This window comes from Diabrotica undecimpunctata, chromosome 3, assembly GCF_040954645.1.
Source record: "Diabrotica undecimpunctata isolate CICGRU chromosome 3, icDiaUnde3, whole genome shotgun sequence".
NCBI classification, from domain to species: Eukaryota; Metazoa; Arthropoda; class Insecta; order Coleoptera; family Chrysomelidae; genus Diabrotica; species Diabrotica undecimpunctata.
In genome coordinates this window covers 45,365,693-45,392,177 of record NC_092805.1, presented here as the reverse complement: position 1 = coordinate 45,392,177, position 26,485 = coordinate 45,365,693, and the positions used below count along the sequence as shown (strand labels likewise).

General features: G+C 32.0%; 2 protein-coding genes across 8 annotated transcripts in view; both read right to left on the bottom strand.

Annotated features, from left to right (window-relative positions):
- snu (ABC-type transporter snustorr) overlaps nucleotides 1–26,485 on the bottom strand; it is a 415,588-nt gene that overhangs the window by 172,188 nt on the left and 216,915 nt on the right. The gene's annotated exons all lie outside the window — the stretch shown is intronic.
- Nucleotides 14,915–20,466, bottom strand: LOC140435575 (uncharacterized). Of its 2 annotated transcripts, none has more exons than XR_011950177.1 (2): nucleotides 20,023–20,466; nucleotides 14,915–15,023 (listed from the first exon to the last, which is right to left on the bottom strand). XR_011950177.1 is itself a non-coding variant. In XM_072524323.1 (2 exons), exons 1-2 carry the CDS (start codon nucleotides 15,557–15,559, stop codon nucleotides 14,956–14,958), a joined length of 525 nt encoding a protein of 174 aa, XP_072380424.1. In that variant the 5' UTR covers nucleotides 15,560–15,575; the 3' UTR covers nucleotides 14,915–14,955. The 2 variants fall into 2 exon arrangements, 1 of the variants encoding a protein (XP_072380424.1); XM_072524323.1 differs by lacking the exon at nucleotides 20,023–20,466 and adding an exon at nucleotides 15,103–15,575.

Below are 26,485 nucleotides of genomic sequence, written 5' to 3'. Positions count from 1 at the left end.
TTTTACGTTCAATTTCAGAGGAACCTCAATTGGGACATCGAACTAAATCTCACTATAAACAGGGTAAGAAGGAGAACAAAACTCTTGGAAGCACTATCAGGAAAAGTTGGTAGCGCATAAAGCAAGCACACTTATACACGTACATCAGACCGATTATTTAATACAGGGCTGTTCTTTACTCCGCACTAAACAACCGCTAAATAAACGCCATTATGGTCACAGACCGTAAAATCTTAAGGAAGATTATAAGGAACCGTGCAGACTATCCGTCGGAATTAATCTACCAACTTTTGAATAGTCCTACCATAGAGAGTACAATCCGCTCTTTGGAAGAGTTACGTCTTACGAACTATAACAAGCTCCAATATCAGAGCAAAGAAGGTCCTCTAAACATCTTGCCACCGCCGAGCGCACATACTCACCAGGCATCCCGCAAAGAAAGTTTCTTTCCTCCCGACCAAACTTCTTAACTTGTCTGGAAATGAACTTTCTGATAAGTAAAAATAGAATAGACGGTTTAGGTTTGATTTGGTTACAGCGTACCACCCTTCGCTGATATGCATATTTCAGCCTTTTGGCTTCTTCAGAGTATTGTCTGTCTGTCTATTTTATTTTTATTATTTTACTCTAGTATGGAGTATCAGAAAATCGTTTTCACGAAGGGATTGCTGTCTAGATAGATTGGCATGACATGGATACAATTATAAATCCCCATTCCAGTGCATTTGTCGTCTGCTTGCTTTGCAGCGCAGAGTTAGGCTGAATCCCGAATTCGATTTCTAATTTATATTCTCATTTCTAATAAGTATTTCAACACCCTAGAAGCGACGCCACCGAAATATCGCAGATAATACTAATCTGCGAGTCAAAAAATCCTTTATTAAAAGAGCCGTTCTCACAACTATAGCTGGAAACATGCAAAGATAGCTCTCAGGAAGGCATGGCTTACAACCTTCCTCACCCACTATGACTGATTACTGCTTCTTAGCAAACTACTACTTTTCCTAATCACTCCATTCACAAACACAAATTTACATTCGTAGACTGATGTGTGCTCTTGGCCCAACTCTCTCCCTGATAAGGAAGCCCATACCTTGAAGAGGCGCTCCGCTTTTAAAATAACGTTAGTCACTTACATATAAAAAAAAGGCTCAGACTTTGTACTTTAAAAAATTGAACTCGGTCAACTAAGCAAGCATAGATAATTTTTTAAAGCTAAAAACAACTTCTTAAAGTGCTAATTTTGGGCTCAACATATTTTTCCAAATTTACAATACTTTTTGTGGCCCTGGATTACCAAATTATTATACAAAAACTAGCAAACCGATTTTAATGAAAGCATATATTTAAGCCATATTAAAGAGATTATCTGGGCGGCATATAAAGGCTGCAAGTAATAACAAGAGAAATCATAAGATTTCCTACTTGGCGAAACCGAATTCAAATCTTTACCACTGTGCTTTCTACAAGTTGCAAAGCAGACAAATTGATAAATTAGTCGGCAAGGGAATCTAATATGCATTCCACATGCCGTTCATCATGGTCAAAATTCGTAGTTTCTGGTACTCCAAATAGAGTAAAGTCTAATACCGTCATTATGCTGTAAGTTATGTTTAAGGGGTCGAGAGAAATTTAAAAAAAAAACCCATTTTTTACACTTTTACACTTTTTTTTTCCCAATTATTGCTATTTTTAAACAATCAATTTTAAACTTTGAATTTCTAACTAACCAAGTATTATAAAAAATTGAAAAACGAATCTTTTACCTTGCATAATTTCTCTTGTAGGAGCAATATCTCTCGAGTTATAGACGAAAAAGGGGGCGCAAAAAGCAAAACTTTTTGATTTTTTTCAGATTTTGTTAAATAAAAAAATTAAGCATAAGGTCTGCGATTAGCGCATATAGTGATTATTGATACAAGGTACATCCTAAAGTGATTCCCTTTAGACAATGTTCAATTCAAAACAGATCCGTCTTGACTAATAGTTAAAATACAAAAGTTAGTAAAAATTTAAACGTTAGTTTTTAATCCATATCAACTGAAATAAAATACCACTTATTTAATATTTTCATACATGGCTGAATCCAATTCTGAAAATTGTCAGATTTGCCCAAAATTGCTTGCAATAATTCTAGACATGACCTAAATACAAGGATACAACTAAAAACAGAACATGAAAAATACTGTACGTCTATTCATTTTTTACATTTCATAAGGTCTTTTTCTTTTTTCTGTTCCGAACTGATTTAATTTTATTTTAGTTCTCTACGTAGGATTTAGTCTTATTTGCCCTAATTTTGTCGATGGTTTGCTGGCCAAAAAATCCTTATTCCATGTAAATTGTTTCTAAAATTGCCAGACTTAAACTTGAACATTCATGTTATTTCCAACATAAATTTCAAATAAATTTTGTATCAACTGATAAATGCAAACATAGTGGCGAAAAAGGATACCTTGCACATATTTTCTTTGAGTAATCAAAACATATATATATATATATATATATATATATATATATATATATATATATGAACTTTGATCAAATAAAAGGCATATATCGAGCACAGGTTAATTTAATCTTGCCCAAGTACTTTCGATCCCTAGATCATCTTCAGGGGCATCTGAAATAAGCCAAGAAACGTTTTTTTATAACTAAAGAAATTGATTAACTTCGATAAAAACTCGAAGTTTATGATTGATAAAGAGTTTTTATGTGATTAACGTTTATAGACTTACTTCGTCAATTTCGGCCTATCTGACAAGAACAAAATGTCATAAACATATAATATATGTATAGTATATGTATATATATATATATATATATATATATATATATATATATAAATGTTTTATATATATATATACATATATATGAATTTATTCATTAACTTTCTCAGAATAAATATAGCTATTTTTCGCTTATTTATTGACATAAATATTATGGCAATCTTTTTCTGTACTTTATTAATGTTTTATAGATTTTTTTGCGAAGATTGACGTTATAGTATAATAGATTAGTTTCTTTATATGACATAATAGGTTATGTTACTTTACAAATCTTCCAAAAAGTTAACTTATAAAAATATCTACAAATCTATTTAACGACATAATTATTAAGATAAAGCGTAAAGCTCGGGTTCCTTCAAAAATATATTCTTATAACATATTTTTTCATAATCACATTCATGAGACATCCATATGAGAATAAGGTTTAAGTAGTCGCTTACGCCCATAAATATTTCATGTGAATATTTTTTCTAATGAACTTGAGCTTTTCGTCTTATCTAATGAAAAATAGTTTTAAAAATAAGACAATGATTAACAGCGGAAAAGTGGTTAAAAGATGAATTTTAATTAATTTAAAATTATTTATAATAATTATGTTTTATTGCAGGTACCTCTTTACTGAAACACATACTCGCAATACTTTTTACGAGCAGACATTGAAGAAGAGGTAGTTTTATTGACCAACACGACTCTTGCAAACCGGACGACCTTGCAAGTGGTCAGTCTTAACACATGATGAAGATTTCATGGAACAAAGACCAAAGAATTTTACAAGACCAAAAAATTTTAAAGTCACAATAATATCCGATGAAAGATATATTATTTTATATAGTTAGTATTTGTCGATATTTCATATCTTTATTCTATTATATACAGGATGTTCCTATATTTGATTGACAACGCTCAGAGCTCTGGCTATTAGATAATTTTTTTATACAGAAACATGAACTCTTAAAAAACTTATTAAATTTAAAATTAAAAATGTATTCTAGATCAAACGATCATAAGACTTCATTAATCACGTTCAGAGAAATTTGGCATTCCTGATTACTGATAGATCGAGCTACATACAAAAAATACAACTATGCACTGGTATATTTCTCAGAAGTTTAACTACTTTTTTCTCATTTATACATCTGAGGATAATAAAAAACATATTAGTGTCAGTATTTCGCTTTACATTTTAATCTTCACAAAGACAAGGATTACCTGCCGAAACGTTGAATTAAATGCAATAATTAAAGCTAGTTCCAAGTTTTACATTACTTCTTGAATCAAAACCCAAGAAATACTGATTTTATATTATATAATATATATTGCTGTTGCATGATCCACAATTGCAACAAAATAAAAATGGACACAGAGAAACAAAAGAATAGCCAAAATTATGTGTTATTTCTACATGTAGATTGTAAATAATATAACAAGAACTTTTATGTCTCGTATCAGTTTCAAAACTCTGAGGAATTTTAAGAAAGTGAATTAAGTAGGGTCCATCGTTAGATTAGTTTATAGGGAACAAAAATAGGAAATTTTAAAGTTACTTCTTAAGAACTGGATAATTTGTGTAATTTTGAGGGACTGAAAAATGATTGGTTGAAAGAAGACTGGTAAAGGGAGATTTTTTATTTGATTTAGAATTAAAAGACGAGAGTTGCTAACCTTTAAAAAACAGAACATCCAATTCTGACAAGTGAACTTATGTCGGCGGTTTAGAAAAGTGTAAAAGTAATTTTGTGAGTAAGAGTAAGAGTTTAAAAAGTAGTAGCCTTTCTGGCCTTGGAATGCTGATTGGGAGAAGTTTGCAGTCATTTGAGTTTTGCAGTATTTGTAAGTACAATTAAGTTTAATATTGATCGGGAGAACTATAGATAAGGATATTTTAGCAGCCAAAAGAGATAGGTAGAATTGTTAGGACGTTTGATCTAGATTCCGTATAAGCAGAACAAAGGAAGGAGTTGTAGCTTTCCGAATTGAGTAATTTATTAAATATTTTTGGATACTTGATTTCACTTTTGTTTTAAGTTTTAAAATGGTACTTAACAGGTTTGTTCCCCTATAATTACTATTTTATCTTTCTTAACCCTCCGTTCATCGGGTGACCATTCTGAAACACTTTCAGACCTGGTAAGGACCAAAATGAAATACCGTCACCCGAGCAACAGCATACCTTTTATTGCTAATTTCGCATCAACGTGTTTTAAACAAATCATTTACTATATAATGTTTATTACAGAAACAGTTCCAAAATTTTTTAGCTTATATTTGGTAAATTTTAAAAATGTTTACAATTTCAACGCGTATTTTTTCAAATTTGTGAACAGCGACTAAATAATGAAAAAAACAAAAAAAAACATTTAAAACTTTAATTAGAAACAAACAAAGTACTACAAAAACATATATAAACTAAAAAATCAAATTGTGGACACAAACTACAGTGGTCAAACTTTGGTGGTCAAATTTTCTAAGCAATCTTTGCAGCATGCCATTATGTGGTCCATACATAGCCATGAATATGCAAATTTTGCAAAAAATGCGAGTTTTGCGTCTTTTGCAATATTTACAATTTCCTCTCTTACCTGCCTGCGGCTCTGGTACAACGTCGACCTCAATGCCTGAGAGTCTCAAGGCCAAAACACGCATAGCTTTTGTCAAATGCGTGTTAACTGCTCTCCGTCGTATACTCTCCTGTACCAATTCCATACCTAGGTTTTTTTGGAATAATCTTCGCGTTTTGGAAAATTCTCTATCTGTGTTGTTGCCTTTGTAAATTACAAATGCATTAATTGCTGCGAGATTAAGGAAATTATCAACTACTACCATTGGCCAACGTTTCGTATTTCTGGAAATATTATATGATGTGATCATTCTGTCAACATCTACATCTTCTTTCTGATAACCAGTATCTTCATCAATCCGATCACCTCTGTGCACAGTAGAAACAGCAATCACATGTTTTCCTTTCTTCAGTATATATGATACGGCAGTCATATCGTTGCTAAATGCAAAAACTGAAGAATATACCTGCCTATTTTTAATTTGCCTTATTTCGGGCCAAGTGAAACAAGATTTTAAGAAAAATACAAGTAAGAAGTAGTGCAAATATTGTTACACATTTAATCGGGTGGGGTCTGTCAGGACAAACGGCCATGCAGAAACTATTTAGAAATTTCAAAAACAGTTTTGTATAAAAAAAAAAACGAATGGTATTTAGTTTCTATAAGGAAGGTACTGAAAAGGTAGAAATTTAAAAAAATAAAATGAGAGAATTATCCAAAATTTTTATTTTGTCGTAGACTCACAGACCACACCCGATGAACGGAAAGTATCGTGATCTTTCTCTATTTCTCTAGTATTCGTAATAATCTTTCAAATACTTTCGGAGAAATCTCACTACTCACCTCGTATTTCATCCAAATCAGTAGTAAACACGCCTTCGAGAGCCGGTCAAGCAATCCACGACAAACACCAAGGAGCAGCAAAAGCGGTATTGTTTTCAATAACTATTACGTTACCGGTGCAACTAAAAGTGTTACAAGTTCACTCGCAAGTGTTACACATTCATAGAAAGTGAAAATATCGAGAGCTTTCCAATGACATAATTCATGTCCAGTGTTTGCAGTAACCTGCTCGTGTTAGATAATTATTATTCATTTTATGTAATTCATATAGATTTGATTTTATATCGAAACATCGGAGATTTGGAATTATAGGAATGCGTATGAACATGTAGGACGATTACATATTTCATTCTGCTTATACTTTCTTTTGTTCTGTATTGATAAATAGAAAATAACAAGGTTGTTGATTTTATATTAATGTTGATGTAAATATAAATATTAAATAAAGAAAACTTTTTAAATTAATCAACAAGGAGCAGCGCTAAAGACATATTGCTAACAAGCTGAAATAACGATAATGGCTTGTACTAGTGGCTTAAAATATAAAATTATTGCTAGATGTGTGTATGTGTCAGACACACACATTTTAATGCCTTTGAAATTGTATAGAACTTAGCAGCATACATAAAAGAATAATGTGATATAAATATTATAGTTATATGGGATTAAACTACAATTATTATGGGTTGTATTGAAAATTTTTAATGAACATGAACATTTTTAACTAACGTATGTTTGACGTCTCGATTTACTGCGAAAATCGCGTAGCAACCTACATGAACGATATATTTAAGTAACCACTTCAACTTCGACGTAAACACCAAAAAAGGAATTACCCAATTCCTGTTAGATAGAGCTCGACGTACTACTCCGGTAAAATAAGGATGCAACCTCGGAATGAAAGATAATAAGCTGAAAATTTGCATACCTCTTTATTTTGATGGTATAAAACTTACCTCAAAAGTCTCATATAATCACGTGTCCGCGACTTAAGATATTTAAGGTCAAAGGTCACGAAAATGAGTTTTCTGCAAATATCTCGTTTCCCTTACACTTTATGACATTTAAGGTGGTAAGAAAAATTGTAGAATGAAAAATTCTCTTCAATTTTTGTCTGAAGTACTTTTATATACTTTCGACCCTTCTTAAGATAGAGCGCAAAGAGTGGGGGACCGCTTACCTGTGTATACGGTAACGCGAAGTCAGCCAGTAGGATTCAATAAATAATAAGTTATATAGTTAATTATTCACTTAAAATACTATTATTATTATTAAATTTTTATTATTTATTATGTAATAAACTATATTTATATATATATTAATTATAAAATATATATTTTTTATATAATATTTATTTTATTTTTAACAAACATACAATATTAAATGAAATATTTCAAATAAACTTTAATATTTTTAACAGCTGTATATACGATAAACTAAGATCAAGTTCAGAATTCAACAATAATCATTTTTATATTTAATTAAATACTGAAAAAATCATATTTAATATTTTTTTTAAATTATATATTTATTTATTAATCCAATAATCGATTTATTAAAGTTACAAATATAATATATATTCTTTTATTATGTATGATTAATATTTTTGTATTAATTTTCTTCTTCATCGTCTTCTTCTTCTTCTTCTTCTTCTTCTTCCTCTGACTGCTCAATATCGGATTCATCATCATCATCATCAAGTGCAGAATTCAACAATAATCATTTTTATATTTAATTAAATACTGAAAAAATCATATTTATTATTTTTTTAGATTATATATTTATTTATTAATCCAATAATCGATTTATTAAAGTTACAAATATAATATATATTCTTTTATTATGTATGGTTAATATTTTTGTATTAATTTTCTTCTTCATCGTCTTAATCTTCTTCTTCTTCTTCTTCTTCCTCTGACTGCTCAATATCGGATTCATCATCATCATTCTCGTTTATTAAAGTATCAGAATAAAAATATTCAAGAATATCAGGTGCATATTCACTTTCTTCATTGAAATCATCTGAAGTTGATGAAGCGTTTAGACATGATTGTCCATTACACTGCCCGCAAATTAAAGTACATTGCAATCCTGATTTCCTGTCATAGGTATTATAAAGTCATATTAAAAAAAAACCGGTTAGGTCATATATAACAAAGGAGCATCTGCTACAGCTTCTCAGAAACACCAACCGCCGTACAAGAGATTTGTATTTCGAGATATAATATTCGTAGTAATATGGACGAAAAGTATTTTATTTAATATTGTATGTTTGTTAAAAATAAAATAAATATTATATAAAAAATATATATTTTAAAATTAATATCTATAAATATAGTTTATTAAATAATAAATAATAAAAATTTAATGATAATAATAGTATTTTAAGTGAATAATTAACTATATAACTTATTATTTATTGAATCCTACTGGCTGACTTCGCGTTACCGTATACACACGTAAGCGGTCCCCCACTCTTTGCGCTCTATCTTAAGAAGGGTTGAAGGTACATAAAAGTACTTGAGACAAAAATTGAAGAGAATTTTCCATTCTACAATTTTTCTTACCACCTTAAATGTCATAAAGTGTAAGGGAAACGAGATATTTGCAGAAAACTCATTTTCGTGACCTTTGACCTTTAATATCTTAAGTCGCGGACACGTGATTATATGAGACTTTTGAGGTAAGTTTTATACCATCAAAATAAAGATGTATGCAAATTTTCAGCTTATTATCTTTCATTCCGAGGTTTGCCCCCTTTTTTGCCTTATTTTACTGGATTTATACGTGATCTAATGAAAATGCCTTTCAGAAAGAACAAATTCTGCTCAGGTTGCAATCCTGCTGCTCATCCTGCAAAATAGGTTTTGACTAAAAATGACTACTCATTCTCATTTATAAACAAGGAATTCCACAAGATTAAAGAACGAAAACAACATAACACCACAAGCAATCTAAAAACGCTCACAAGAAGAGATTTAAAGATGACAACAATACCATATGTAAAGGGCTTATCGGAATAACTGACGAGAATAGGAAACAAGTACATCACATCAAAACATTCAACACACTGAGATCTATCCTGTCCAAAAACCAAATCCAACAACAAACAAGAAAGATAAAAAAACTGCGTCTATAAAATACACTGTGAATGCAACAATTCAACAACAGATATGCAAACATGCCTGGCACAGCCAGAACAGACCACAATAGATAGATGCATCAATCAGTCATAAAATAAACAGACATGAAAAAAAGAAAAGTCAAAGAAGCAGCCCTCATCCAATTCAATGAAGAAAAATTTGTAGCAAACCCATCAGCAGAACGTAGCAGGCTTTGGTTGCCAATACTAAAAGAAGAATTCAACAACAATAATATACCAACAATAACAGAGTAATAAAAGATCTAAAAACAGTATCTAGAGTCTTATACACAACACATATGCAACACACAATAAACATAAACACAAATCAACTATTGCTTAATTTTGAAATGAAAATAACAAATAACAAAAACTGGTTATACATTTCCCAGAACTTGTAGAATAATCTTTTTTAAAAACGATTTTCGGAGTGGAAATCGAAATGTCAAACATTAGTTAGTTAAAAATGTGATTTTCTTTACAACCAATATTTGTGGCTTAATCCCATATTAACATAATATTTAAATTAGTTATGCCACAAGAAAGTTAGTTTCAGAACTTTGCTAAATAATGTGATACTCTCTATATTTCTATATAATTTATGCTTGAAACAATAAAAGCAGAAATTGTACTTCGATCCGTTATTGTTACTCTTGATTTAATAATAACTTGTTTTAAACAATTACAGAGATTCTGAATAATAAAAAAATATGATGATTTTTTTATTGATTAAAATTTTTAAATCATGTGTGCATAAAATTTATTTTGCAATATGAGTCGATGAAATTTTCTGAGGAAAGAAAGTTAATTTTTGTCACAACTTCACTGCTACTGAACAATCTGTATTTAAATTTTTAGGAACTCTCTTCTAAAACTAACAGGAAATTCTTGAGTTTCTGCTAGAATGGCCTGATTTGGTTGTACCATTGCTCCTAGACATATTTTTAGAGCTTTATATTAAATTTGAATCATTCATATTGAATCGATAGATAATCGGTTTGTATTGCTTGTAAAACCATGTACAACCATAATCCGAGATAAACCAAATGTAACTGTGTAATAAAGTAAAACAGTACGAAAATTTATTGATCTGCAGCCAAACTTCGTTTGGAAATGAACCGAAGAAGATTACAATTTTCTTTGAACATCTTTGTTTAATAAATTAATTCCTCTGTAATTTTCCGGGTCCGATTGCTTCCTGAAGCAGCCTATACGCCAGATTTAGCCCTCTCGAATTATTTATTCTACGCAAACTTGCTCAGTGATCAAAGATTTGTCAACCGTGAAGAAGTGACGTCGGCAGGTAATGGCTATTTTGAAACGAGTTTATTATATACATTATTATAAAAACGGTATCGAAATTATTGATTATTTCCGAGAGAAAAACGGTATAGAGTGGAAAGAAGATTGTGTTCAAAAATAAATACACTTTTCTTTCCAAAATTTTTGTGTTTTCTTTATTGCTTTGGGTACTAATGGCATCACCGTATTTTATAAACTTTTTTTCATATCTTTTTTATCCCTCTGTCATTACCTGGAGAATTTCGTCGTTCATTTATTTTTGTTTTTTTTTTGTTAATATATTTGATTTTTAGTTTATCGTTGGTAACGGTAACAACAACAATTTTTATGTTGGTCCAAATTTCATATACTTATAAATCAATATTCTCAACCAATTTGAAATAGCTTACATATTATAGTTGTTTACAAGGGCACAAGAATGTTAAAGAAGTAAATCGTAGAATGTAAATAAAAATTTAGATGTGACTCAGCATCACAAAAAGTTCGTTTTATTATATACTATATGAGTACATCATGTGTCACTGTATTTTATTACATTGTTGTCCATTTAAAGAACAATGCCTACCATTGCTAAAACTTATGGAGTTGTTTTGAGTATAAATATTTTTAATTGTTTCTATAGTTTTTAGACTCTTTAAAGTAATGTTTTTCAACTAAAATATCAATAAAAAGACAATAAAAACAATGCTATAATTACTTTATACAATAAAATTAACAAAGGCTTCACAGTTTACGATAAAAATGATTTAGCTACTATACACACTGAACATCATCATGGTTCATAAAAAAGTGACGAAATTTTTCTAAGAATATTTGCAATAACTTACGAAAGGATATTTTTTAATCACTAAAAATATAACTAATTAAAGAATAATATTATTACGGATTGCGTGTTTGCAGATGATGTAGCAATATTAGCATCGACAGAAAAAGAGATTCAAAGAAGTGTAGAAATATGGAACAGAGCTTTTAACAAATTGAGCATGAACAAGAAAAAATCAAAAGTGATGGTTATAGCAAAAGACAGAGTGATATACAAAAGTCCAGATTAAGTAACACAAACAGGTGAAATTGAGTAATCATTAATTTCTAATTATATTATCGTTTCATTACAATTCTTTCTATTGTTTCTAAAATGTTTGACGCTTTGGTAACCGATATTTTATGACAATATTTGCATTGAAAACCAGTTCTCAGGTAAATTCCATTTATACTGAGTTGTCTACACCCTTCGGCTGGGTAGATATTCTTAAGGTGCCTTCTTCATTACTGAAGGTTGGCTATAGCTACAGCAAATTGCTCTCTATCTTGAGCTGTTCTTAGTATCGAATGTGTGTCCATGCCTGTCCAGTCTCTTAAATTCTTCAACCAGGAGCATTTTCTTATTCCTGGACCTCTTCTTCCTTCCACTTTCCCTTCCATTATAAGTCGAAGGAAGTTGTATTTTTCTCTTCTGTGAATATGTCCTAGATAACTCGTTTCTCTATTTTTTACAATATTTAGGAGTTCTCTCTCAGTACCCATTCTTCCTAGCACCTCGTTGTTGGTCACGTATCAAGAGATGAAGTCAAGAGATCTTCAGCATCCTTCGAAAAACCCACATCTCAAAGACTTCTATACGCCTCACACTTGTAATTCCGAGAGTCTATGTTTCCACCCCGTATAGCAATATACTCCGTTTTTACAAATTGGTATCGGATATCCAACGATAACGTAGAGTTTATTAGAAATTTTTTCATTAGTTGAAATGCGGACCTAGATGCGTGGTCAAGATCGTTTGTTATCCAGCAACCAAGATACTGGAATCTTTGTACTGGTTCTAATGCTTGTTATAGATACAAATATTAATGTCGACATTTGGTGCACGTGTAACAGTCATTACTTTTGTTTTATTTGTGTTTATATTTAGTCCCAAGCTATCTCCCTCTCTGGTTATGACATTCAAAAGTCGTTGTAAACCCTCAGCACTCTCCGCAATAATGACGGTGTCGTCTGTGTATCTTAAGTTGTTTACGTATTCTCCGTTGATTTTTATTCCTTCTTCAATATTTTCGAGGGCATTTTGAAAGTTCTTTTTGGAATATATATTAAATAACAGTGGAGAAAGTACACAGCCCTGACGAACTCCTCTTTATATTGGCAATTCTGCTGTCAGGCGATTCTCTATTTTGATCGACGCCATTTGATCCCAATATAGTTTTTTAATAAGTGCTACAGTGTTATGGTCTATACCATGTTGTGTTAGGGTCTCTATGAGTTCTGTGTGTTTTACTCGATCAAACGCTTTTTCGTAGTCGATAAAACAGAGAAACACGTTTTTTCGCTGATCTCGGCATTTTTGTATTACTATCTGGAGGCCAAATAATGCCTCCCTTGTACCAAGCCCCATACGAAATCCTGATTGTCGCTCAGGTTTCTTTCGCATTCTATGTATATTTGTTGATGTACAATATTGAGTAAAATTTTCAGAAAATGGCTCATCAGGCTAATTAATCTGAACTGTGAGCATCTATTTCCTTTATTTTTCTTGGGTATAGGTATAAATGTCGATCTAAGCCAGTCTTCTGGGAAGATTCCAGTGATATATATTTTGTTAAATAATAGTGTTAACGTCTGAAGATTTTCTTCATTGATGAGCTTTATCATCTCTACGTATATTTAATCTGGACCTAAGGCTTTTCGTGGCTTTGCCGTATTGATTATTTTTGTAACTTTCGATGTTAATATATCAAGTATTGTTTCTTGTACTATATTCATTTGTGGTTCTGTTCTCTCGTCATCAAACAGATCTTTGATGTATTTTTCCCAGATATCTTCTACATTTTCTGGACTAGATACTATTTGGTTGTTATCATCTACTAAAGTTGTTCCTCACAGTTGCTGCACATCCATTCTTCTTTGGCTTTCCTGATTTTGTTTCGGATGATTTTCTGGGTTTCTTTATATTTTTCTCCATTGCGAGTTTTGTACGATCTCCTTATATCCATCAGTTCTAGGACTTCTTCTGACATCCATGTATTCTTTGTTTTTCTGATATTGTCTTCTCGAGGTAGATCATTGCCTTTTATTGCATAAACTGGAATTTTTTTGTATGTCTGGCAAACTTTTTTACTGGTTGACAAGTTATGTGCAAGACCGCTCTTTGTGTGTCAAAACAAAGAGTTTTACTTCAACTGAATACTTTCCAAACTCTGGAGTGCCTAAAGTTTTTGTTGATGATGCTATCAGATCCTTGACTGATTGTGAAATCTTAGCATATGCAGATGACAAAATTATTTCGTATTATTCAAGACTATTCTGTTGTGTTAGTAGCATGTTATGTTGTGTTTAAAAAAAGTGAAATATGTGTTCTTAAACAAAAAAGTAACCATATCAAAGAATTTGTCTTTAGTAATTTTGCAATTTTTGGTAATATCAGACCATTTTTTGTCTATAGATCTGCGACAAAAATTTAAATATGCCACATCTAAGCTAGACAATACATAATTTTTAAGTAAAGAAGCATACCATTGAAAAGTTTACTGACTTCAAAAGAATCTTTAATATAATATGGGTAATTAATATTATATTGCTTCACTAAGAATATCAGTTATAATCATTGCTATTTCTTCATAGTAGGGGAGCCCACGATGCTAAATCGGGATTTACTCGAGCGTCATAGAGACCTATTGGATTGCGAAGCTTAGATGATAAAAAGAAAAAAATCTTATATAATATATACCTTTTCATCGGTGGGGGCAGCCGCTATAGATTTTCAAAAATGTAAAAAAAAACTGTTGCATGGACATACTCGAGCGCGTCAGATATTGATATCATCCATGTCCTACGTATTTTTAAGAATGTATGTATGTTAATCTGATTGTTTCCATGATGGGGGTGGTCGTACGTAAGGGTTGAAAATCAAAAAAAAAAAATTTAATCGAGCGCGTCAGATTTTCTGAGGGGATGTTAAGTGAACCTGATAAAAAGCTCTTATATAATAATCTGACGATTTGGATGTGACGCGAACTCGCGGCCGTTATTAGAATGTGCAAAAAAAATTCGCCATTTTGAAATACTCAAGCGCGTCAGATTAAGATATATATGGTTCATCTATAAGCCCTAGATGTTGCTGTCTCATAATCTGACGATTATCTGGGGGGGTTCGCCTAATCTGATAATTTAAAGTTTTTTTTTTAATTTTTTTAGATCATTGAACTTAATTAATTGAAAAGCTCAGGAAATAGCATGCAAATAAAAAATCGTATGTTTTTTTTTAAGTACAATACTTGTATTTACAAGAAAATAATTATAAACAATGAAATTTTTTTGAGTATTTTTTTTAATTTTCATCTTCATCGGTAGAATCATCTTCTTCTTCTGGCTCGATTTCATCCTCAGATTGCGTATCTGTAACAAGAAATCATTGAAATACTTACAAATATTTTTTTTTATGAATAACCTGTATAATTATTGGGGAAAAATATACCTAATTCTGGAGTATCCTCAAGAGTATCAGGTGTTATGACTACATCTTCATACGCTTTCGGCAATTGATCACCTGCAAACCAGATCATTTCGAACTTTCCGTCGACTATTTTCCATCCATAGTCCGTTGGTAAAAGATCAATAATTTTTGCATTATGGGCATTACTCCACATACATGCAATGAATCTTGTGCGTAACACTTGTTGGAGTAACTCCGATTGACAGGGTGGCAAGTTGCACGCATCGTAATTCCGGATATTCAAGGAGAAGGGTTGTGATGTGTCCTTTACCTTGTACGTCTTATTGAAGATGACAATCCTGGCTTGATTGACATCGTCTAACTTTTTTAGCCCATACAAGTGGCAAGTAAAAGACTGTATGACGTTTAAAGAATCCTGCAGATTATACTCCTTTGATCCTAAATCCAGAAATGCTTGTTGGAAAGTTTCTGAACTCATCAGAATTTGTAAAGGTTTCTTTTTCCCTCGTCGGTAAAATGCTGGGTTAAAATCGGAACCAGTGAACGCATGCAAAGCTGGAAGCGCCTTCGAAATTTTTGGGCCTAATTTATTGTAGAGAGCAGATACGTCGATATATCGGCGTGCATTGCCAACTCCAATATCCATCCAAACTTCTACTGTTGCTTGCAGGTGTTCCATATTCGCCAACATAATGACTACGATATCAGTATCAGATGTTCTGATAGTAATAGTAGAATCTTCTTTTTGTTGGCAAGCAAGAAATGCTATCTTCGTATCCGCTTCTTCGTGATCAGGGCATGACAACTCATAATTAATGATGCGTGTTACTTTATTATCAGTAACAGAATATTCATAACACAAATCATGTATTATGTAAATTACCTTACTACCGATAATCGCTGTCATCTCCTGATCAGCCCAATGATCGATGAAAAACTTGACAATAGCTTCTTTAAACTTTATATTTTTCAAATCTTTTGTAAAATCTGCTGTTCTTGTTTGTTGAGGACCTGAGATGTGGAATTCCTTGTCATCTACACTGCCACGAAGAGAATGCTCATAGTCTTTGATTGAAGGTGTAAAGTAGCGATCAAATACAATAGCAACTCTACTTGCAGTGTTATTGATAAGGCATTGCAATATCTTCTTTGATACACCTCCAAAACTACGGGGCATTTCTTTAAAAGTATTTAAAAAAAAGAAGCCATCTACAATTAGAAGGTCAATTTGGGATGGCGGTTGCTCCACATCTTCAACTTGTTTCTCTAACTCATGAATTAGTACTGACTTATTAGTCTTGTTTAAAGAACCATCTATATGGCACAGCGATAACGGGATAGGAGTTATAGGAAAACAAAGTACTTTTTCCAGGTCTATAGACGTGTCAAGAGATAAAGCTAATAACCGACCAAATAAGTCCCGCTGCAATTTAACTTCGTGCACTTTTCCACCAATTTTTATTTTTCTTTTCTTCTTGAGATTTGCAAAAGTCAGCACCGTATTTTTTTTTAATGGTTGGTGAAATCTGTCTGAATTTAAATTGCATTCCATTATGAATTGATCTCGCAGAAAAGTTCCTCCAGACACTGTCTTTAGCAAACAGTTTGTAATTTCTGGAGGGGCAGCTTGCCCTGTTGAAATGTTAAACAACTGATCCTTATCAATCGAAAAAGAGAATGGATTAATGGTCTGCAGGACACTGTTTGAAAAAGCTTCAATTTGGATGTGTTGTTTTTTCATTCTATCTGGGTGTAGATCAGCAGCAATATCATGGTAGTTTCTGTCAAGTCCTGCACGAGTAAGTACATGAGATATGATTCTTGTTCGCGCCCCATGATTTTTAGCCCAGCGTTGTCTAGCAGCAATTGAATTTGTGATGTTAACGATTCCAGTAAGACGACGAGCAGCATCACCATTTATCGTCTGCTCTAACGTTAAATCCACAGGAATTCGTGAAAAAGGCTTGATGGTTCTTCTGATTCCAAACGATCCTTTAGCCATTTCAGTTCGGAGGCCTGGATGTGTGTTATCTATGTGTTGTAGTAAATTAAGGTAGTACACTAGCCATCGACTGTAGTTGGGTTGATTGTAATAGAAGAATAAGCTGTCGATTTTCGCAATGGTATATACGTACAAATCTAAATCTCCAACTCTAATACTTTTAACGAATAAGTGGTAAAGATTTACAAAATCGATGTACATTGCGTAAAATTGCGCTGTTTTTCCGTGCTTGCCGTTTAATGTGTCTTCTGTATATTTCTCATAAGATTGAATGAGTTGTTGTGTTTCGGTATGCTGAACTTGTGGAGACACGTCTGTATGAGCCAAAAATGAGGTGAGATATTCTAACACTGATTCCCCAACTGTCAATTGTTCGTTTTCCAAAAACGCTTCGAAATGTAATTGCTGCAATGCCAATGCCACGAGAGAATGTAACCGTTTACATCTATTGTAATTTTTTCCGCTAATAAAACCTGAAACTGAACCATTATCGATCAATTCACACTCAGTCATGATATTGCTCAGTCCACAATCTTCAATAAAAGTGCCAAGTGCCTTGAAAAAAGCCATTTCAATATGAAAGGCTCCTAAATGAATAAAAATATTGTCAAATCGTGGAGATTCTTGAGCTTGAATACAATAACTAGTGCGAGCAATAGCTAGATCATAGGTGATCTGGATATAGGGAGCTTGACATTCATTTGCAATATCCTGACTCAATTCTAGAGTTTTCAAGACAGTTGAATTGTTGCTGGGAGATTCATTTATGGGAGTTAGATATGAAACTTTTTGAATTCGTGAATCGTCTACCAAAATCTTGCTGTGAAATCCAACCCACATTGGGGCGTCCGATATTTTATACTTATGTAATAACATCCACGTAATGTCCAGCTGTTTCGACATAGTCAAGTTGTCTGGAGGTTTATTAAGCTCTGAGATATCTAGCTGACTCCAGGAGGTAATTTTTAATTTCTTGGTGAATGGATGCATTTCGAAAGTAACTTCTTCAAAAGTCCTGCGTTTTCGGTTTTTGTGGTAGTAACGGATAATTCCGAAAAACTACCATGCTCAATCTCTTCGATTGTTGAATTTTCAGGTACACTAGGGCTAGAAGATTCCACAGACACAAGCGGTCGAAATTGTCGAATGCGACACCAGTATTCAAATCCGGGCGACGTAGGATATCTTCAGGGCATACGTGAGCACTATTTACCGTTGAAAATGTCAGCTCAGTCTCTAGCTCTTCTAGAGTTGTGTACGAGCAACAATGTCCATATTTTGACAGTATGTTAACAACTTTCTTACTGTTACATAGGCTTTTCACTGCCAGACCAAGGGTAATGTGCTTAGATGTTTTAATTTTGTGGGCAGAAGCTGCGTAAATCAGATCTTGTCCAATGGAAAAAATAGAAAGCTCGTTCTTTTTTTTTCTATTTTCACGTGCTTTGTTGGATATATGAGAAACATCGCCCCAAATGAAGGATTCCAAAAAATAAGTAAGAAGCTCTGGCACGTTATCGCACTCTCCCATCATCAAATCTTCAGCTGTACAATTTTCAGGCAATTCTCTTCTGGCTGAGTTAAGGACTTCTTCGCGAAGTTGTGTTGCAACTGAACGAATTGTTTCTTTTACTGCCATCGTTTTAAATAAATCCTTGTAAGACAAAATAGTGGCGAAAAATGGAGCAATAAACTTTTTCTTCTCAGCGTAAATAATCTTAATCTTTTTGTCAAATGTTTCCATTAATTTTCTTTCTAAGTGACGGTCTGAGAACGAAGAAATAGTAATAGAATCAGACAATAAACTGCTTTGCTGTTCTAACAATTTTTGATATTCTTTTTTTATGTAGTCAAAAAATAAGCATTCATTATTCTTGACCACTCTTTCTTCTAGCATATCACAAATAATAGTATACGCAGTATTGTAAATCTTTTTTTTTCTTAGAAATTCGCTATTTTCATCCTTATAAATTTCTCGTAAATATTGATCTTTGCAACATTTATGGTAAGGCATTTTGGAATCATCGGAGAAAGAACTAAGTTTTTCCAACATCGATATATCATTTTGTTCCGTGGCCGCATTTTTGACATTCTCTATAGTTTTTAATCTACTGATAGCTAAGCGAACTTCACGACCATGATGCCGTTTACGTTGTTTTTCGCAAATGAAGCAAGTTTGCGATGCTGAATCGTTATGAGCGACAGGCTTATCTGTGTTGAATGAATCATTGAAATCCTCCAAGTCTACTTGAATGTTGCTGTATTCTCCCGCTCTGCAAATTTTTTAACAATAACATAATAAAGCTGAAGATTATATTATGAAATTAAAAGATTGATAAAAGAAATAGATTAGTTCATGTTTTATAATGGTATTAATAGTTATGTTGACGCAAGAAATAATGAAGGAATACCCATTAATTACGTCAGCTATTTTTCGATCATTTTAGACCCCTCCCCCCTTAGGTGACATTTAATGAGATTTACGCTATAAATTATTTAAACTAATTTTTTTTATTATTCGGGAAAATAACCGTTTCGGTATACTATAGATAATTTATTCAAATTAAATGAAATTTAAAGCAAAAACAGGTAAAAATAGTACATTTCTCAATTTTTCACTCAATCCATGGAGACTCATGTACTTTTTCGATTGATATAATTGGACATATATCATCTGTTATTTAAAATAATTTTTTCTTTAATATTTGTAATAATTTATATTTTTTTAAGATGACGTCAGATTTTCAATTATCCTCCCCTCGGTGTAAGTAAGACTCAATGAGATTCTATTGGACCCCATTTCGAGCTCACATAATTAATGGATGTCCCCTAGGTTTTTTTTTGAATAATGATTTTTTTGGTCTATAAATTTAACTAAAAAAAAATTCAATAACTTTTTTTTTTAAATATTTACTACATAAAGTCATACTAAAACTCACTCATCTGTTGATGTACCAACAGCCTCAGTAGATGTGGAATCAACAGTAGCATATGATTTGGAGCACTCTCCAGAAACAGGAACTTGTGACTCAGAACACTCTCCAGGAACAGAAACATGTGACTTGGAGCACTCTCCAGAAACAGGAGCATGTGATTCTGAGCTATTCCTCTGAACTTCTGATGCATTATCATATTCCACTACACTTTGCTGTTGTTGCTGTTGTAAATACTGAAAGTCTGGTGGTATTTTTATTGCAGTAAATAATTTGTAGCACTGTGCGTGATAGACTTCATGTAATGAAGATTCTTTCGAAAGTTCAAGATTATCGTATCTTGTTCGGGATTTTCTGAAAACCGGTTTGCTTCGACGATATTCTAAAATATTTATACATTTTTGTAATGTGTCTAATGTAAATTTAATTGTTTTTTGCAAAGTAGCTTCACCACAAAATACACACTTTATATTATTATCACTCATAGTAAATATTTATAAACTTAAATTCACCTTACTTATGTTAAAATCACAAAATGAGCAAAAACGTTGGAAATACGTTGTAAACAATATCATGCCACAAACGCGTTTGTGTGATCAGCTGTCATGGCGTCATGGCAACAGAAACCAGAGTGGGGACGGTATGAGAGATAGAGAAAGAGTGAGAGAGGAATAGAAACGCGGAGAGGGGAATATAGGCATCACGTAGCTGCACGTATTAAACTTTATCGATGAATTTTTATTACTTCGGCTTGTGGAAATCGTCAGATTATATATTTTTTGTAATTCTTCAATTATTCCCTTCAAAATAAAAAAAAATTTAGCCACGCTCGAGAATGTCGAGATGACGTTTTTTTTTACAACTTTGTCGCCCTCCCCCTTCTTTGCGTCACTCTCAAATTGTCAGATTAGTGGAATATACACTCTTTAGCATGTAACTAACTCACCCTACCTTAATCTGACGCGCTCGAGAATTTCAGATGATCAATTTTTTTTTACTAATCTGATCCTTTATCCTTGACGAGCGGCCATATATATGGGGTTCATATTTGGTGGAAGTACTTAACTGGGTACAAGGATTCTCTCTGTATAATAATCTGCCGCGCTTTAGTAAATCCCGAAATCCCCGCTTGGGCTCCCCTACTATCAGTAGGTGCTCCAACCGAGGCAACAATAGGACGAACAGCCAATGTTGGTTTGAGAGTTTTAGTTGGAAGTGAGTCAAACTTTGGTATATTACTATTGTATATCGTGTATTTTTTCTTTTTAGTCACTAACGATTTAACTATATAATTAGCTTTTCGTTGTATGGATGGTGTTGGGTCATTTTTAATTTGTGTATATGAGTTATCATTCAGAATAAGACTGTTAGAAAGATTTAAATGTTGCTGTTTTAACATAATTACGATCACGTTTCCTTTGTCTGATCTATTTACTATTTTTTCTGGATTTTTAAGAAACTTGTTTGTTTTATTAAATAACTGATGGTAATATGTTGGTTTCTTCTTGTCTTTTATAAAATAATTCCTAAAGACATTGGTAGTTGAACTAGAACAATATATCACTTAATAAGTTCTTTATGCTGCCATCAAAGGATTTTATTTTACGTTTAGAGCTTCTATTTAGTCGCTCTGAGGAGTCCTGATAGGACGAAATACGTATAAGTGATTAGTGGAAGCACTATACTAAAATCAAATCTTAAGAGTATTTTCCGTATTTTTATTTACTCCCGTTTTGAGTATAAAAAATTAGTTCGCGAAAGGTTTTTGCATAGATACATAGATATGTTGTGGAATGCATATTGAAGATTCCCCATGTCAGTTCATTTACCGGCTATTTTACTTTGAAAATTGTAGAAAGCACAGATTTGGGCAATTATCTGAATTTTTGTTCCAAAAACTAAGAAATCTTTAGATTTCGATTTTTGGTTATTTGTTTTTAGATGGCGCTGTAGAGTCCGTATGTAGTTATTTTTATAATTACTTCCTTTGACGGAAAAAATTATTTTCACGTTAAGATAGAAATATGTATATGCGAATAGTGAAATAATTTCCAGGTAATTATTTATTTTTATTCTTAAAGGGCCCCAATCGAAAAATATTTTGATCAAAAAGATTGCAGTGTTGTTAATTGGTAATTCCTGATGCACCTGTCACAATTTATATGTATCATAAGCTTTGATGAGACCTACAAAACGAAGATGAACTTCTATATGCCTGACTACTTACTTGTCGGTTACTTAAAATGGGTTAAATATGCAATCTAGACAGATAACTAGTATGGAGTTGCCATTATTTGAAGACGAATAATGGTTGATAAACAGATGTTAATTTTCCGCTATCGTTTTTTGTACACTTTAAAAATCTAGAATTTTATGCCCTAAATAAATACTTTTACAGTTGGATTTACCAAAGTGTTTAAGTGATTAACACAACTAATGAAACTAATATTCGTAAATATACCCAGCTATTAAAAGCAGTTACTGCGTCATTGCTTTACAAACGAAACCTTTTACGTTGGTATTTCCTATTGACCAACAGCACCAAAGACCTTAAGAACGTACGGATAACACGACAATTTGTTATATAACTGTAATTAATAAGTCATTTACCAACAGGCAAATTGCCTGTGGTCAAGAGTATTTTGTGAAAATATTTTTTTTTAATTAATTTGTAACACTTTCTTTTTACTAGTTTACCGCTGTTAGTGACCTTTGATCCCTAATAATCAGAAATAGAAGAACGAAATTAGATTACTATTAGTTGATAGGCTACAAGTCACTTTCACCTGAATTTATAAAAATCAGAGATTTTTTTAAGAGTGTTATTTGCCGCTTGTAGTCTGTTTTAGTACGTATTGGTTCGTGACCAATATATAAGAGATGTTAGTGCTATAGTATACAGGAAAAATAAAATTCAAAATGGATTGGTCCTACTTGATTTAGCTTCTATAAGTCCCACTCGAGCTTTTCGTGAACAGTTCCCTTATCTTGATATGAGACTCAGATGTATAGAAAAGTATTACACACCAACAGATATCTAAATTACAAATCAAATGACATCAATGTTAAAAAGTAATCATTATATCCTTATATGATAGAGCCAAAACTACTTGTTCTAACGAAAATTCGTTCTTAGTGAAAAACATTCGTTAATATACGTTGTATTAGAAAATGTTTATCATTTTTTGTTTATAAATAAGGTTTTTCAAGAAGAGACTGAATGGAACAGAACAAATTAAGAAGGAATCCTATAACACTCACAAGATATAATACGAGGAAAATAACAATACCATTCGGGTATTCAAGGATTATCGGAAAAACTTAAAACGATATGAAATAGATTCAACATTTCCACAGCAAATGAAATTGACATCTATTTTATCTTTATCTAAAACTAAACCGTAAAAAGAACAAGGAATAACAATAACACAGAATTGTATTTATAAAAAATATCTACTACATATACATATGTCAGCTCTGCATGTGCTAGGCGAAGAAGTCCGAAATGTCTCGAACCTTTGACTGAAAATGTTGAGTGGGATCTTGTATTGCCATAGGTTCATATTAATTGTACTTTAATCTTACTATACTGTTTATATGTTTTTAAAATTTCAGAACAGAAAATTGTTTTGAATGGTTACCTACTAACGTAGTTATTAAATAAGTCATTGTAAAACTTCCTTAAATATTCTTCTACAAGTGCCATCTTCGTTCCGAAGGTTGACGATCATCAGGGCTATACGTATTTTCGAAACTGCTGACCGAAACAATTCGTTGCTGCTACAGCTATACCATTCCCGTAGATTCTTTAGCCAGGAGTTTCGTCTTCTTCCTATGGACCTTTTTCCTGCTATTTCTCCTTGCATAATTATTCAAAGCAGTTCATATCTTTCGCCTTTTGTAATGTGTCTCAAGTATTGCAGTTTTCGTTTTTTGATCGTAAATATGACTTCCTTTTCTTTATTCATTCTTCTCAAGACCTCAACATTTGTGACTCTCTCGGTCCATGATATTCTCAGGATTCTACGATACATCCACAGTTCAAATGCCTCTAATTTTTTGGTATCAATCTTTTTCAACGTCCATGACTCCATTCCGTAGAACAGCACAGAAAGTACGTAACATCTCATCAGGCGAAGTTTCATTTCAAGGCTCAAATCTCTTCCGCAGAACACTCTCTTCATTTTAGTGAATATGGATCTGGCTTTTTCTATTCTTATTTTAATTTCTGCTGAGCTGTCGTTGTCTTCATTTATAAAAGTGCCTAAATATTTGTATTTGCTAACTCGATCGATAATTTCATTGTGTAAATATAAATTTTGGACATTTTGTGTTGATTTCGATATTACCATAAATTTAGTTTTCTTTATGTTCAAAGATAGTCCATATTCTTCGCTGCAGTCTGCTATCTTATTCACCAATGTCTGTAGCTCTTCAAGTGTTTCTGCGATGAGAACGGTGTCGTCGGCAAATCTCAGATTGTTTAATCTAACACCATTTATTTTAAATGTCAGCTTAAATCAGTCTAACTTAAATAAACATATAAAGAATATTCATGACACAAAGTTTCTGCAGCAATACAATATGAGGAAAATGTGTATTTAAATAAGTGTCTGTAAGGCTGTAAGACATCTTTTCGATTCATTAGCGACAACATCACCTTCGTAGTGAAACTGTGACCAGAAGTATTAAAAATTTTATTATAACCAAATTATTATAACATCAATATAACACTTTTTATCCTATTAAAATTATTTACATTTTGCAAATTTTTTTAGAGTTTACAGCATGGTTAAAAGCTAAGAAAGAGGAAAAGAGAGTTTTTAAAAGTTCTGTTTATAGTTTATTAAATAAATTAGATATGTCAGTAAGTATAAATACGGATGCTATTTTACTGAATATAATTATTTTAATTTATTATTATGTATAATTAGGGTATAATGTAAGTTAGGGTTCTTGTAAACTAAACAGAAATTGTACCAGTCAGATAATAATTACATTAGTTACTGGAACAGGGTTCTGTAGTATGAGTTACTTTACGACTCATTATGGACATGAAGCGGATATGCTGCACATGAGGCTCTCTAAACTCAAACTTAAAATTGTTGCCTCAAAATTAATTGCAGGTGTTGTATAGCAGGCATAGTATTGCAGTAAGTTTTTAATAAGCAATTTTGTCTTTTTTTTTGTCAACCAATTTGCTTTTAGCAGTTTGAATTCTACAAGAGACAACATTGGATGTTCATTGAAAAGAAATCACTTATTACCGAGGATGGACATTAATAGTGTGATGCGTTATTATAACATAGGTCTGAAGAATGGATGCCATCATAAACAAGATGCAATCAGTATCAATTGTATCAATCAATTTGGAAATGGATTTCCAGTAGCTTTTTTATTTTCAGAAAGGAAGGACTCCTACATTAATGAAGTTTATTTTAAAGAAAGTTGTTAAAAAATACAAACAGTGTGTTTTATGTCGGATATTATTTCAGTTTTTTATCTCCCTTGGATAAAAAGATGGGTACCCCACTTAAACAAATGACACATCGATTGTTCTTGGCTACAAAATTTGGGGAAAGTGTCAGACTTAAATAAAAGAAAATGGGTTTATAAGTCATTGAAGTATGTTCTACTATTTTTTGGCTAGATCAAGAAAATGGGCAATCATGTAAAAACACATTATAGTATAAATGTGGGCAAATACAACAGTGGGCTTTTTCAGTTTGGCAAATTTTTCCTGCAAATACATAATATGCATTAAGAGGCTATGCATAAAACGTATGGATAAACCTGGCACTGATTACAAAGATTTATAAGAGATAAGACACTTAAGAGAGTGGATATTGAGAAAATTAATCATATGAAAGCATTAACATTTTGTTTATTTAAACTTCAAAAAATCAGAAATAAAATGAACAGAAATATACAAAAATTTATAAACTTAGATATTGAGACTGAAGTGACAGCGCTGCTTCAAAATATCCCGTCTTCTACCATCTGTGCTGCAGACAAAAAAAAAAAGAAACAACAAAGCTGGCATTCCATCTCATTGAAAAATTACAAAGTGACCATTTAAATATATATTTATTAACTAAAGCTGATAACCAAATATTTAAAAGTAGCAGCTTCTGTAGGATCTTTGAGCTGTGCAAAACAGTCTGCTGAGGAATTTACTAACAAATTGGAAAAAGACAAATTAATACCTTTAAACAAGAAAATTTAAAAACATGCATTCTTCTCAATAAGGAAGAAAATAAAAGCTAAGACAATAATTGTGAAGAAACCTGATGCTATTGAAAAGCGTGTAATAGATGACACGCTTCATTCTAAATTGTATATACCTACTAGGCTGTATTTCTAATGATCATAGTTATACAAAAATTTTAATCTATGTATATACTGTTTGATACGCAAACTATTTTTTATTTTAATTGCTTTATTATTAATTATTTTCACGTAGTACAAA